Raw genomic sequence first — 16,137 nt, 5'->3', positions numbered from 1 at the left:
AGTTCATAAGACTTTGTTGAGGCTCTTTGCATCAATTTTTCTTAGGGATATTGGTTTGTACTTTCACTTCTTAGGAGTGTCTCTGCTTTTAGTATTAGCGTAATGTGAATTGATTTATTAATAATTTAATTAAAACTCTTGTCTTTGAGGTCACTAACTTATTTTCTGGCTTATACCACTCTGCTTCTGAGTCCTTCTGCTGTATTCTATGGCTCCTTCATTTCTGTCTCAATGAGTTATTTCAATTTTTTCATCATTTTTACTTCAAGTTTACTGATTCTTCCTTCCAGGATTGTCACTCTGGTATCATCCTTACACAGCATCCAGAGTCCTGATGTTCTCCACCTCTTCCTTGCTTCTGTTCCCATCTGTTGCAGTGTCTGCATGTTTGCACTATTTTCATCACTCCTGGTGCTCTGTGGGGACTAAGGGTGAATCTCTAAGTTCCAGGCGACCTGAGTAATAACTAGCATTCCGTTCATAGTCCAGATGACTCCACCTGCTTTCACTTCAGCTTTTATATGTTCCTTCTGTTGATCCCACAGAACTATTCATTTTTGGTCATCTTGGCTCCCATCTCACAGGATTGTGTTTTTTGGGTTCTGTTTTGTTTTGTTTTGTTTGTTGTTGTTTTTTTGGCTTTTTGAGTCACAGCCAGAGATACTCAGGGGTACAGGGATTACCCCTGGTTCTGCACTCAGAAATTACTCCTGGCAGTGCTCAGGGGACTATATGGATGCCAGGGATAAAACCCTGGTTGGCTGCATGCAAGGCAAGTGCCCTATCTGCTGTACTATCTCACTCGCCCCCAGGATTGTTTTCTTGGTTTCTTTCTCATCAGATTAATTGCTTGTATAAAGAAATACAGTAACATTATATCTACTAAATTCCCACTAATACTGTAGCAGTATTCCTACTATCCATGCCTTCTAATTAAAGCATTTAGGGTTTTCTATGTATATTAACATGCTATCTATGAATAGGGATAATAGGGATAATTTTATCTCTCTTCCGATTAGTATTACTTTTGTCCCTTTTGGAAGATACTTCCAAGCAGTGCTCAGGAGGTCCAGGCTGCTCAGACCCTGTGTTGCAGGAACCATCCAGGCATCCTGATAGTGCTCAGGGAATCCAGGGTTTTGGGGGCTTCTAGGCTACACCTGGCAGTGCCTGGGGTATCTTGTGGTAACAGGACTTGAACCTGAAGCCACCATACTATCCTCTGGCCTTCTTTATATTTACCTTGATTTGTCACTGTGGCTGGAAGGGTATAGTATTCCAACACTCTACTGAACAATAGTGGTAAGAACAGGTATACTGTGATAATCTTAGAGGAAAGCATTCAGTTTTCCATCATTCGGTGTGATGTTAACTATGGGTTTGTCATATTCGGCCTTTCTAAGTTGTTATACTCCTTCTGTCACCTTTCCCCTGACCCCCAAATGTGTATCATAAGCAAGTGTTGAACGTTGACAAAAGCTCTGTATATGATGACGTGTATTTTGAAAATGTTTTAAAAGTTGAGTCACTGTGAGATCCACAGAATGACGTGTATTTTAATGGGCGGGGGTGGGGGTGAGGGGCTTCCCATGTGGTGCTTAGGAACCCAGTACCACTCCTGGCAACTTGCAGCTCAGGTTGAGTCTGATGGTCCAGTGTATGATGCTTCTTGTGTTTAGTGGTGCTAGGTACCACCAGAGCCAACCTGTTGGTGCCTGGGGACTGTCTGGGCCTTACTCAGTGCTCAGGAGGCAGTGGAGTACCTGGGATTGAAGTCTTATGCATGCACTCCACCCCTTCGAGCTATCTTCTTGACCTAATCATGAGACTCTTATCTTTCCTTTTATTTATGTGGCTTATTACATGAATAGATTTTCATATATTGAACCATCATTACAGCCCTCCAGGGAGAATGCCTTTTTCATGATGTATGACCAACGTCATGATCCTTTTTAAAATAAAACATTTTTATTGGGGTACCAGGATTTACAATACTATTAATTATGTTTCTCATGCACATGTCATTCCTCCACCACACCCATGACCAGAGATCCCGCTTTCCTCCATAAGTGTCCCAAGGACCCCTCCCAGAAACCATGTCCAAACTATGTAAGCTCGATTTCATGGACAAACCCTTTACTTCCGCTAACTCCAGTCATCTGTTGTTTGCTTTATGTTTCTTTATATCCCACATATGAAAGAGATCTCCTTCTTCGTTTGGTTTGGTTTGGAGCCAGACCCAGTGATACTCAGGGCTGACCCATGTGGCTCTGCACTCAGGAATTATGCTTGGTGGATAATACAGGATACTAGGGATCAAACCCAGACTGACTGTGTACAAGGCAAATGCCCTACCTGCTTTCCTATTGCTCTGGCCCTGAAAGGGATCTTTTTTAAAAAGTTTGTTTTGGAGGTGGTGACATCTATACATATATATGTGAATTCAAAAACTGTATATGTACATATACATATATCTTTTTATGGATTTATAAATTTTAAAAATGTAACACTATGAATAATTATATACTGATAAATTTTAAACATTACATAAATAAACCCTAAAATATATAATTGAGTAAGAGAAGAGAATTTTTGAAAGTTTTTGGGGTTTTTTGTTTGTGTTTTGGGACCACTCCCAGCAGTGCTCAGGCCTTACTCCTGGCTCTGCTCTCAGGGATAACTCCTGGTGATGCTGGAGGGACCATATGGAGTGCTGGGGGTAAAACCCAGGTTGGCTGTATGCAAGGCAAATTCCCTACCCACTGTACTATCACTCCAGCCCTTAAAATTTTTTTTGTTATATTTATTTATTGAATCACTGTGGGGAAAGTTACAAAGCTTTCAGGTTTAAGTCTTGGTCATACAATGTTCAAACATCTTTCCCTTCACCAGTACTTATTTTTCACCACCAAGAACCCCAATATACCCCCCTCCCATCCCTCCCAATGCCTGTGAGGCAGATGATTTCTACTTAACTCTCTCTCTACTTTGATTACATTCATTATTTTGACAAAAGATGCACCATTATTGTTTAGAGTTTCCACCCAATAATCAGAACTGCTGAAAAGGCATTGTGAAATAATGTGTTTTCTATAGCTGATTATGAGAACCAAATGATTTTGGATTTCTGATATTTTACTAATTAAGTCTGAAAGGATTTCTGCCAAGAGCCAGATAATTACGAGATTGGTTTCTGTGCCTCTGGAGCCATGGCCGTGCCGGAGAGCCGCTCGTGGGGGCAACTCATGACCTCGGTAGGGCGTGAAGGACGAGCCGGTACTGCCCCCCTTCCCAGGAGGCTGCAGTTGCCCTGTCACCTCTGGCTCATACCTGGCTTTCTGATAAGCTCAGAGGGGCTGCGGCTATCTTGCTGCGGGGAGGGGGGGGGAGGGCGGGTAAGGGAGTAAAGGGGAAGGAAGGCAGAAGGGAGAGACACCTTTTCCCTCTCTGGATTAAGTCCTCTTGCCTCTGGAGACATGGCCATGCCAGAGAGCCGCTCGTGGGGGGCAGCCCTTAAAAAATTTTAAGGGAAAATCTGATAGGTCTATGAGTGTATACAGATGTGTTTTAACCTTTGAAGGGGATGTTGACTCTATGTAAGAAAATATTATGTAATAGAAAATGCTTAAGTATCTGTATAACAAGTAAAAGACCATAATAAAAAATCTGTATAGATGTAAAAACACTCCACTAGAATAGAACATTTAATGTAAGTGAAGCATTAATTCATTATTGAATAAGTCAAATCCCTTAGCAACCAAGAGATAATCAGACTTTTCTTAATTTAGTATGGTAACGTGCTGAGAAGTTTGTTTTTTCTTTTTAAAAGGTTCTTTTAATATTTCTTGCAAAAATGATGGCTAAGAGTTCCCTAGGCTGTTGCTTGTCTGTGAAGCTCTGTATTGTTCCCTCAAATTTGAATGCTAATGTAGCTAGACAGAGTATTCTTGCCAAGGTGTTCATTTTATTGAGTTTTTAAACTATATCCCTCCACTCTCTTCTGGCTCAGAGGGTCTCATTTGATAGATCTACTGTGAGCCTATGGGCTTTCCTTCATATGTAAAGTTCCATTTTTATCTTGCTGCTTTCAATATTCTGTCTTTGTCTTTGACTTTTGTCATTCTAATTATAATGTGTCTTTGAATTTTTCTGTTTGGTCTACTTTCACTCCTCACTCTGGGAAATTCTAGTCTTTGATTTTTTTTTTTGACTGATGTTTCTTCATCACATTTGCCTTTCTGTTCTTCAGGAACTCTTACGATTCTTCTGTTGTTCCTCTTTACCTCATCCCATAAAGTTTTCTTGTCAGACTTTTCCCCATCTTCTGCCGTTTTTTATTTTTATTTATTTTTTTTTTTTATGTAAGACTACTGCTATTTATTCAGCCACTAATTAGGCTGATTGAATTGGGCATGAACTCCACCTTACTTTTTTTAAAATTTTTTATACTTTTATTTATTGAATCACTGTGAGAGCAGTTACAAAACTTTCGGGTTTAAGTCTCGGTCATACAAGGAAACACCCATACCTTCACCAGTGCCCATTCTCCACCACCAAAGACCCCAGTATACCCCCATCTAATACCCTCCCCCTACCTATGGGGCAGATGATTTCCACATTTCTCTCTCTCTCTCTGATTGCATTCAATATGTTGACACCAGACCCACCATTATTATTTGGGATTTTACCCCAACACTCAGATCTACCAAAAAGGCAACAGTAGACAATTTGTTTTCTATTGCTGGTTACAAGTAACATATGATGTTGTGCGGCTGCAGTAGTGGTTGCGTGATTTTGAAATTCCGAAATTTCAACAATTAAATCTGGAGGGATTTCTGCCAAAACCTTTGTGGTTCCGAGATTTGTTCCTGAGTCTCTTGGATCATGGCCATTAAATAGCTTGATCAGGAGCCAGAGAGGCCGTTCGCGGGTCGCGACTCGGGGTCTCTGGGCGGAGAAGAAAGTGCTGGCTCCACCCCCATCTCATGAGGCTCCACGTGTCTCATCTCTGAGGGCCCAAATCTGACTGTCCAATGGCCTCTGGAATATGGCGGCTACCAAGCCACCAAGGGGGAGCAGGCAGAGGGACAACACCCTTTCCCCCCTGGGGTGGTCCAGCGCTGGTAACCCATTGTGGGGTCCAGAAGCATCTCTGCCAAAAGCCGTTGGGTTTCGAGATTTGTTTCTGAATCTCTGGGATCATGGCCATTAAGCAGTTCGATCAGGAACCAAAGAGGCCTTGCCTCCAATTATATAGCTGAGCCGGAGGTGGTTTGTGGGTGTGTCTCTCACATACCTAACTTTTGGCCATTTACTTTCTTGGTAAACTTTGCACCAAGTTTTTGGGGTCTGACCAAAGGCACAGCAACAATTTGGGGGTATCTTGAAGTCTGAAGGCGCCATCAGGCTGATGATGCACTCGCCTCATGGGTATAGATTAACCTGCTGTCAGCACCATACCCCCTTCTGCTGTTTTTTAGAAGTTTCCCGCATCCCATCTTGGAGCTAACTCATCTTTCCCTCCGGTGCTGTTACTCTGTTGATGAGGTCTTCGATAGAGGTTTTGTTGTTGCTGTTTTCATGTCACCTACCATACTCTTCACATCTGTCACTCTTGTTAGTTTTTTTCATTTCTACTCTCAGACTTTCTTGTGCTTCCCTGACTCCCTGTGCCACCATTTCTTTGAACTCATTAAACATCTTCAATTCGGTGTCACTGAAATCATTCTCTGTGAGAGTACAGAGCTACTTGGTTCTGGTGGAGACTTCTGTTACTGTTTTCTCTCATTTGCTTGGGGGGGGGGGCTCTATTCATCTCCCCCACAGTGTTTACTGCTCCTTCAGTGCTGCAGGTGAATCTTTGTAGCTAGCTGCCTGGGAATTTCTGAGGGATTTGGCTGGGTGGTGCTCCTTTCTTTCCTTGTCTGTCTTCATTCAGTGACAAAAGTGTCACTTCACCCACTGATTGTCAGCAGTGTGAGGTGTGATGAGGAGAGCTGTCCTACATGCCTGTGTGACTCAGAGGATGTAGAGGTGGACTGCAGAGATGGTGGGGGTTGGGAGCAGAGGATGCAAGGACCCAGCTGGAAGAGAAGGGAATCTATTTCTAGTTCCCAAAAGGTCCCCCGGATGCAGCTGAGAGGTTGATTTCACCTGGAGGGGTGGTAGAGCAAGAAGAGTATCTCATTTGTGTCGAGTAGTATTTTATTTCATCTTTGACTTCCTTGTCAACCACTACCCTTCATCTGCATAGTCTTTAAATGTTTTTGAGTTTTTATCTTTCTTTTTTTAGCGATTGATTTCTAGTTTAATTCTACTGTGGCCTGAAAAGGTAACTTGATATAATTTCAGTTCTCCATGACTTTCCTAATACTTCTTTTGTGTCCCAGCATGTGATCTGTCCTCAAGAAATCTCCATGTGGGGCCAGAAAAATAGTACAGTAGCGAAGGCACTTGCCTTGTATGCAGTCCACCTGGTTTCAATCCCTGACACTACATATGATCCCATTATCCCTGCCAGGAATGATTACTGAGTGCAGACCCAGGAGGAAGCCCTGAGCACAGCCAGTGACACACCCAAAACAATGACATCAGCAACAAACCCTGGAGATTTTATCTGTAGTACGGAGTTTATATGGGAAGATGTGGCTGGTAGGGGCTGTGGGTGGAAGGATCAGGCTCTGGTGATGGGTGTGGTGTTAGAATGATGTATGCATAAAAAGTTTAATTAAAAGTATTGTAAATCCTGGGGCTGGAGTGACAGCACAGCAGGTAGGATGTTTGCCTTGCACACAGCCCACCTGGGTTCCATTCCCAGCATCCCATATGGTCCCCTGAGCACCGCCAGGAGGAATTCCTGAGTGCATGAGCCAGTAGTAACCCCTGTGCATCGCCGGGTGTGACACAAAAGTAAAAAATAAAGGGACTAGAGAGATAGCACAGCGGGTAGGGCGTTTGCCTTGCACGTGGCCGACCCGGGTTCGACTCCCAGCGTCCCATATGATCCCCTGAGCACTGCCAGGAGTAATTCCTGAGTGCAGAGCCAGGAGTAACCCCTGTGCATTGCCAGGTGTGACCCAAAAAGCAAAAAAAAAAAAATTTTTTTAAAGTATTGTAAATCCTGATACCTCGATTAAAATGGTATTTAAAAAAATTTAATGCCCCATCCTCACTAGAGAAGAGTGTGTTAAGTTTTAGGAGATGTGGAGAACACTTATAAACATCTATTAAATCCAGCTCATACAAAACACTCCTTTAAACTGCTGTTTCCCTTGATTTTCTATCTGGGTGATCTGCCCTTTGATGAGAATGGGATGCTCAAGTTCCCTACTACTATTGTGTTACTGCACATATCTCTGCTTAAGCTTGTTAATAGTTGATTTATATATTTTGATGCTCCTTAATTTGTTGCAATATCTGAACGAGTGTTAAATCCTCTGGAGATATTAGTCTTATGTAATGTCTGTCCCTGTCTATTATTAACTATTGTAGCTTAAAATATGTTTTGATTGATACAAGTATGCCTATTCCTGACATTTTAGGCTATGTTACAACCATTTGCTTTAAATTCTTATTTATCATTGGAGCACAAGAGGGTCTCCTGTGGACAACGGAAACTTGAATTTTGTTCCCTGATCCACCTGGTCACTTTATGTCTTTTGATTAACACATTCAAGATATTGGCATTTAGTGAAATTATTGATAAGAAAGAATTTATTAATTACCATTTCTATATTACTCCAAGTACTTAGTTGTGGGTGTGTCATATACGGCTTGTATCATGTTGTATAGGTTATCGTTTACATAAAAGGTATTGACATTTTCAAGTATCCTTTTTTGTTTTCTGTTTTTTGTCTTTGGGTGTCACACCTGGCAGTGCTTTGGGCTTACTCCTAGCTCTGTACTCAGGGATCACTCTTGCCAGGGCTGTGGGAACCCTGTGAGGTACAGGGATTGAACCCAGGCCTGCCACACGCAAGGCAAATGCCCTACTTGCTGACTCTGGCCCATGAAATCTTCTAGTATTCTCTCTGCATCAGCTGAGATGAATGGTCATTCATTCAGTTCCTCTTTCATTTTTCTCATTAACATTCTTCTAATATGATGCTGATGGGTTTTCATATATTGAATTATCATTGAATTCTGAAATTAAATTTCTTCATAGTATGTAATTAAATCTGCTCTGGATTTGACTAATATTTGAAAACAGTAAATCAAATTCTCATTTCAGCCTCTCTTCTCAAGAATAAGTGCCCATATTTCATTTGCCCTTTATGTGGATCTCTTCTCCATGATGGTCTTCCTGGATAATCCTTTATCTGTCATTCCCTTTGGAGAAGAGGGCATAGATAAAACTGAGTATTAATACAAGTCATCTAACAAGAATAAAAAGAGCAAGACTTTCTCCTTGTTTCTGCTCACTATTCCCTGCTCAGGTGATTGTAGCACAGGTTTTATTGGCTGCTTCTGTGTCTCCTGGTTTTTGTTTGTTTTTCTTTCCAGAATGGGTTTCATGAAACTCTACTCCTCACTTTTAAGCTCTAAACCTCAGAATTCTGTTACACTCTATAGATTCAGCTATATTTTCTGACTGACTACATCTAAGTTCAGAATCTTAGATGTGAATGTCATCTTCTCAAATGGAGGGATCTCAGTTCATGTGGGCCTGGTGTAATATGCAGGACCTAAAAGGCACTTAAAATAGTTAAACTCGGGGCCGGAGCGATAGCACAGCGGATAGGGCATTTGCCTTGCACACGGCCGACCTGGGTTCAATCCCCGGCATCCCATATGGTCCCCCAAGCACCGCCAGGAGTGATTCCTGAGTGCTAGAGCCAGGAATAACCCCGGAGCATCGCTGGGTGTGACCCAAAAAGAAAAATAAATAGTTAAACTAAATGGTGTGAGTGTAATTATTCTTATTCACATTCATCTAGGCATTTATTTCATTTTTTATTTCAATCCAGTGGCTCTCTTTTGCCCAAACATAACATTTTATGTTACCACATTCTGGTGTTTTGCCTTGCAATCCCACTTAGACCCTACTATTTCCCAGATGAATTGTTGAAATAAGACTTTTATTAGTTTTTTCCACCTCCAAACCAATCTCTTTTACCCTTGTGGATCAGGATCAATCCATGGACCAGTGGTTGAAAAACACATCTCTAAACGGTCCTTGTTCTTTATTTCCAATTAATCTCTCTTAAAGGAGATTTCAGATCATAGCGTAGCGGGTAGGGCATTTGCCTTGCATGCAGCCAACCCGGGTTTGATTTCTCCATCCCTCTCAGAGAGCCCGGCAAGCTACCGAGAATATCACACCCGCATGGCAGAGTCTGGCAAGCTCCCTGTGGCATATTCGATATGCCAAAAACAGTAACAACAAGTCTCACAATGGAGACGTTACTGGTGCCCACTCAAGCAAATCGATGAACAATGGGAAAACAGTGCTACAAGTGATCTTTATTATTATTATTATAATTAACCTCCTGCTACTTTTTTCTTTAGTTTTCTGTCTGTCACTCACATCAGAATCTCATTTAACAAAACTTGTACTCAATCAATGAGCCACAGTCACAGCCCTAGATTTCTCCTCTATTATTAATTGTAAATCACTATGCCTCAATAAAAATTCAAAGGAAAAAAATTAAAAAGGAAAAGATATCTTTTATTTCTGAGGGCAAATATCCTTTTCTGACTTAATAGCAGGAAAATGAGCCTTGTGTGGAAGCTGCTGTGTTCAAAGTGGGCCTGGGTCATCCCTCAGCTACTGCTGTTGAGGAATAAACTAACCCCCTGCAAAATGTTGACAAGAAGAAACTGGGGAAGTGAATTTTCTTACACAAGAAAAGTAAGAGAATGCATTCCTACACGGGACGCTCACTTAGAGCAAACTGCTTCAGGGACAAATCTCAGAAATCTGGGGAAACTGAAGCATATTACAGTGGAGAAGATGCTTGACTTGCATGCAGCCGACCAGGTTCAATCCCCAGCACCCCATATGGTCCCCCAAGGACTTCCAGGAGTAACTCCTGAGTGCTGAGCCAGGGGTAAGCCCTGAGCACTGCACGGTGTGACACCCTCGTGTGAGCAGCCCGTGTTGGCAGAGCAGGGCGAGAATCACAACCAGAAGCGTCTTTTGGAGTGAGTGAGAGCTGGGAAGTCTTCTGCGTGCAAGGAAGGCTCCATATCTGGTTGGCAGTGGCAGAAACAGGAGCGTGTGCCAGCTGTGTGTGCTGTGCTATGCCTTGGGAACAAAGGGAAGACAATGACACTAAGTGCTGTACGTCAAGCACAGGCAGTTGGCTTCCTTTTTCTGGGCCACGTGTGTGCGTGTGTGTGCATGTGTGCGTGTGTATTGCTGTGTGTGCATGTGTGTGTGCTTATGTGTGTGTGTGTGTGCATGTGTGCGTGTGTTGCTGTGTGTTGCTGTGTGTGCTGTGTGTGCATATGTGTGCGCATGTGTGTGCATGTGTGTGTGTGTGTGTGTGTGTGTGTGTGTGGTGGGTGGCTCCTGAGCCGTGCAGTGCTCAATAGGCCTTGGAGGCTCCTCCAGGAGAGGCTCAGCCACCCAAGCTGACAGTTCTATGCAAGGGTCTGAAGTTGTGGTGCTGTTTGGGCCTTGCAGTGCTGGGGATTATTTGTCCTACCCTGGCCCAGGGCGATGGGACTCCAGGCCACACCTGGTGGTGCTTGGGTGCCCCTACAGAGTAGCACCCAGAAATGCTTAGGAGGCCTTGTGGTGCCATGGATTGAACCAAGGTTAGGTGCATGCTAGGCAAGCGCCTTAGCCCCTATACTCTCTTTCTGACCCCTATTTGCTCTCCCCACCCATCCACCCACCCATTAATTTATTTAATGAGCACCTACTATGTCTAGGCACTGTTAGTTTCTAAGTACCCTGTAGCAAACTGAAAAATTAGAATCTCCTCCTGCGTGCTATTCATAGTTCATGGAGAATAGCACCAAAGAATCACATTCATAAAAGCAACTGGACAACAGTGACAAGAAAAGGGCAGGTCAGTGCACAGGAGGGATTACCTTGTTGAGGGAAGATCCCAAAAGACTTCCCTGTAGAAATCAAGACAAAACTGAGATCTGAAGGTAGAGGGAAATATAGACAGTCAAGAAGGAGGAAAATATCCTGGGGTACCAGAAGTACAGTGCGGTAACAAGGGCAGAACATGACTGAGATGAAAGCTTCAGAATAACCACTTCACAGATGGGGAAACTGAGATCCATGTGGGTGATGTCCCCCTGCTCAGGCTCCCCAGGAGTGGCAGCTACAGGTAGAAGCAGCTTTGTCTACAGCCCTCCTGGTCTCTAGGAAAACAAGTGGAAACTGTGTCAAAGAAGCCACAAGAATCCCAGCCTCTGTGGGACGCCCGTTTCCCTCACGCTCCTGCCTCTCAGTCCACAGGGCCTGCAGTCCAGAGTGGCCATGGAGCCCTGCCCAGAAGAGCACTACTGGGACACTCTGCTGAGTGTCTGCATCTCCTGCAAATCCATCTGCAGCCATCAGATTCCACGCACCTGTGCAGCCTTCTGCAGTGAGTTCTGGGGTGCGCAGGGCTGCTGGTCTCACTGAGCTAGGGTCACTGGCATGGGGAGGGTGGACCGTGGGCAGAGTGGGGCTGCTTCCACCAAGTCTCTGTTCTGAACTCCCTGTCCCCTACCCAGGCTGGCACTGCCTCACAGCCCTGCGCACGCCTGTCCCTGCACAGAGTGCCCGCTGCTGCTTTCCTGGGATCCTCTGACCCACCCTCAGGACTCAGTCACACTCACAGGGGTCTTTGGCTGTCCAGTAGACATCAGCTTTGCCTTTCTGGGCCATATCCGGTGGTTCTCAGGGTATACTCTTAGCTCTGAACTCATTCCTGGTGGGTTTGAGAGACCCTATGGGATGCCAGTGTTCAAAACCAGGTTGGCAGCATGCAAAAAAAATCTCTCCATACCCTCTTCTGAAACTTTAATGTAGAAATTGCCAAACATACACAAAGAGGAAAGTCTGACAAATCGTCAGCTTCCAACATCAGAACAATTCTGCCTTTTTGCTCTGAAAAAAGCGTTGTGCTTGTGCATTTAAGAGCTAGTGGAAGAACTCATCATTTCTGCAATACTGGATCCTGAATTTCTAATACACAGGATCTCTGAACCTTAATATTCCATCTACCAAGGAATAACTCTTAATAACTAAGACTCAGACTATATCCAATTTTCCTTGAGGTTTGGAAAAATAAAATCTTTGTTTGTTCTTTTTTATAACTTGCTCTGTTGTATTTGAGGCTTTTTTGGGGGGGGTAGGTGGGCAGGGGATGGGGCTTCAGAGTAGTACTCAGGAGGTCTGGGATCTGCCCCCCACCCCCACCCCCTTGCCACACTCACATACACAGTGGGCTCAGTGCAAGGACCTGAGAATAGTCCTGCTCAGGTCCTGTAGTGCCAAAGATGCCCTGGGCTACCCCAGAAGTGCTTGGGGGATCATGTGCTGCCAGGAGTCATACCCAGGTCAACCATATGCCAGGCATTGCCCTAACTGCTGAGCTCTTCCCACTCGCTGTTTCTGTTCTCCCTGGTACACTGAGGTCTCTGCATCTGCACCGTATCTGCAGGCTGTGAGCTCCCCTTGCACAGTTACATAAGGAGCAAGAGCTTCATGCCTGAGGAGGTGCTTAGAGTCACTGTGTGACTCATCCCACCCTTACTATTTTTTGTTTGTTTGGGGGCCACACCTCACAGTACTCAGGGCTTACTCCTGGTTTAAGAGTAAGAGATCACTCAGAGATCACTCCTAGTGGAGCTTGGGGGTCCATAAGGTGTGAGGAAGTGAACCCCGGTCAGCTTTGTGTAAGGCAAGTAAAGGCCTTGCCTGCTGTTCTATCTCTCTGGTACCAACCCATTCTTAGTTTAATAAATGCTTCTCCTTTATTGGATTTGAAATTTAAAGAGTTTGGCATGACAATGTAATAAACTGGATATCAATGTTAAAGGATAACTTTAAAAAATCCATGATAAGTTTAGAAACCAAGAAATACACTTGTCAATTACCTATAGGCCTAAAAGAATGAAATAAGAATGAAAAGTAAAAGCATTTTAAACAATATTTCTAGAAAATGCTACATACCAAAATATATATAGGGCAAGGGAGATGGCCCAAAGGGTTGGAGTCCATATTTTGCATGTGGGAGACCTGGGTTTGAGCCCCAGCTCCTAGTGGTCCTTTGAGCACCATCAGGAGTGATTTCCAAGCACCAAGATGAGGAGTCATTCCACAAGCACCACCAGATGTGGCTCATCATCCAACAGTTACTTATTAAATGCATGAGATGCTAATATAACAGTCCTTAGAGGATAATGTACAACCTTGATTCCCATATTGGAAATTTGGATTACTCTGGAATTGCTTTATAAGGGGTACCTTCAAAGCACTTCTCAGGGGATACTGGCTCTGGAAACGTGTGACCAATCAGCCAAGGGTTCAAGGCTTGGGCTTGGCAATGTGGCATTGTGTAGACCCAGAAGTGCTTTCAGGGCTATACCCAGTGGGCCTGTGGACACATACAATGCAGGATTCAAGCTCAGGCAGGAGGGGCATGCCTCCTGAGCCCTTGGAATTGCTTTTGCAAAATTAGACTATATTTTTAAATGTTTCCTTATTTTATTATTGGTTGTGGTGTCTCCCAAGCAGTAGCAATGCTCAGCCCACCAGACCAGTGGGTGTGAGGATGCAGTGAGAACCCGATGATGCAGTGCAGGGCCCAAGGATGCAGTGTGGGACCCGAGGTTGAAGTGCGGGACCCAAGGGTGCAGTGAGGACTCGAGGATGCAGTGATGATCCAAGGATGCAGTGAGGAACCGATGATGCAGTGAGGGCCTTAAGAGGCAGTGAGGACCCAAAAATGCAGTACAGGGCCCAAAGATGCAGTGCAGGGCCCAAAGATGCAGTGCAGGACCCAAGGTTGCAGTGCAGTACCCAAGGATGCAGTGAGGACCTGAGGATGCAGTGAGGGCCCGAGGATGCAATGAGGACCTGATGATGCAGTGAGGACCTGAGGATGCAGTACAGGGCCCGATGATGCAGTGAGGACCCAAGGATGCAATTACAGGGCCCAAGGATACAGTGAGGGCCCTAGGATACAGTACAGGGTCCGAGGATGCAGTGAGGGCCCAAGTATGCAGTGAGGACCCGAGGAGGCAGTGAGGACCCGAGGAGGCAGTGCAGGGCCTGAGGAGGTAGTACAGGTCTTGAGGATGCAGTACAGGACCCAAGGATGCAGTGAGGACCCGAGGATGCAGTATAGGGCCTGAGGATGCAGTACAGGGCCCAAGGATGGAGTGAGGACCCAAGGATGCAGTGAGGATCCAAGGATGCAGTGAGGACTCGAGGATGCAGTACAGGGCCCGAGGATGCAGTGCTGCTCTCTGGTGCCAGGGATTCCTGGACCACCCCAGCGGATTTCTTTTATTTATTTATTTATTTTTTTTGCTTTTTGGGTCACACCTGGTGATGCACAGAGGTTGCTCCTGGCTCTGCATTCAGGAATTACTCCTGGTGGTGCTCAGGGGACCATATGGGACGCTGGGAATTGAACCCAGGTCAGCCGCATGCAAGGCAAATGTCCTACCCACTGTACTATTGCTCCAGCCCCCATGGATTTCTTTTTAAACTCTACTGTCCTCCAAGGCTAGACAATCTGCTGCTGTCTGTCACCCTAGGGCATCCCTCATTTCTGTTTCCCAGAGTCCTTCAACTGTCACAAGGAGCAGGGCTGGTACTACGACCAGCTGCTGAAAGACTGCATCAGCTGTGCCTCTATCTGTGGCCGCCACCCCATGCAATGCACCTTCTTCTGTGACAAGTTCAGGAGCACCGCAAAGTTCCCAACTGAGGTCAGGAGACAGCGAACTGAAGAGACCGGAATCAGGTCTAGCAACCTTGGACGGAATCAGGGACCACAGCACAGAGGTGCAGAGGCGGGTCCAGGTAAGCTTGCCTGTAAATCAGGCTGACCACCGAGAGCCCATCCTGAGACCCAGAGGGCATGCACAGCTAACAGTGCCAACAAGACCTTGATTCTGTGTGAGACAAGGAAGATCCCCTAAAAGTGATCACAGGGGGCTAGAACGATAGTACAGTGGATAGTGCATTTGCCTTGCACACAGCTGACCAGGGTTCGATCCCTGGCACCCCATATGGTCCCCCAAGCACCGTCAGGAGTAATTCCTGAGTGCAGAGCCAGTGTAACCTCTGAGCATTGCTGGATGTGACCCAAAAAAGAAGCTAAAGAAAAAAAAGTGAGCTACGGGACACTCAGCTCTAGGGATGAGTACAGTGCTCATGGACTGAGCCTCTGTTTAGTGGCGTGCAGTAGGAAGGAAGGATCCAGAAAAAGAATTCACCAATGCCTGAGCAGACACAAGCACTGCCATGGGCCCGTCCACAGAGAGCAGTTCTGACGCTCTCTGCTGCTGGCGGCTTCCTGCTTTGCAAAGATAAAATAATGTGCACGGGACAGGCCTGTCCTTGAGCACCAGTCATGGTCTAACGGGGCTGCTCACACATACTCCATTCATCCTGTCTGCTGGGTCATGTGGGCAAGGATGGGGCGGACATCCTAAGGAGGGGGGAAAAGGGTGGTGAAGGCTCAGGTCAGGCCCCTGGTCCCACCCTACACTGCTTTGCAGCCTTTTTAAAGTTCCTTGCTTTCCGAGTCTTGTTCTTGAGACAGAGTTCTTCCATGCTTGTGGCAGGGTGAAGAGGGGCAAGGGAACACACCTCAGGGTCAGGGTGAGGGGATGAGGGTACAACTCCGGCTGGTGCTGGGGGGAGGAGTGGCAGGGGTGCAGGGAAGCTGGCAGGAGCTCTGAGCAAGACTGGGACTGAATCCCAGCCTGAGGCAGGGGTGCAGAGAAGCTAGGCTGTCCCCCAGAGTTTGTCAGCATTCGCAGAGAGGGGCTCTGGGGGGCTTTCTGGGAAGAGCAGACAGCGGCCAGTCTGGGAGCAGCAAGGAGCCAGGTCTGCTGTGGCTGGGGCTGGGGGTGAGCATCCCCCAGGTGAGGAGTTTGTGGGGTCTGGGTCTCCCGTGGCACCACTACAGGGAGCACCAGGCTTTCCTGTCAGCTCTCCCAGCTGTGGGC

General features: G+C 45.6%; 1 protein-coding gene across 1 annotated transcript in view; it reads left to right on the top strand.

Moving 5' to 3' along the window:
- The window catches only part of TNFRSF13B (TNF receptor superfamily member 13B), a 151,105-nt gene that overhangs the window by 126,723 nt on the left and 8,245 nt on the right, over positions 1-16,137 (top strand). Inside the window, exons 2-3 of the mRNA XM_056137153.1 lie at positions 11,413-11,549; positions 14,741-14,983. Coding sequence (XP_055993128.1) covers positions 11,413-11,549; positions 14,741-14,983 — 380 coding nt within the window. The remainder of the gene's footprint in view (positions 1-11,412; positions 11,550-14,740; positions 14,984-16,137) is intronic.

The sequence above is a fragment of the Sorex fumeus genome, unplaced genomic scaffold (assembly GCF_029834395.1).
Source record: "Sorex fumeus unplaced genomic scaffold, SorFum_2.1 ptg000122l, whole genome shotgun sequence".
In the NCBI taxonomy this organism is placed as follows: Eukaryota; Metazoa; Chordata; class Mammalia; order Eulipotyphla; family Soricidae; genus Sorex; species Sorex fumeus.
The sequence above is the reverse complement of the archived record's forward strand: the minus strand, read 5'-3'. Positions and strand labels throughout refer to the sequence as shown.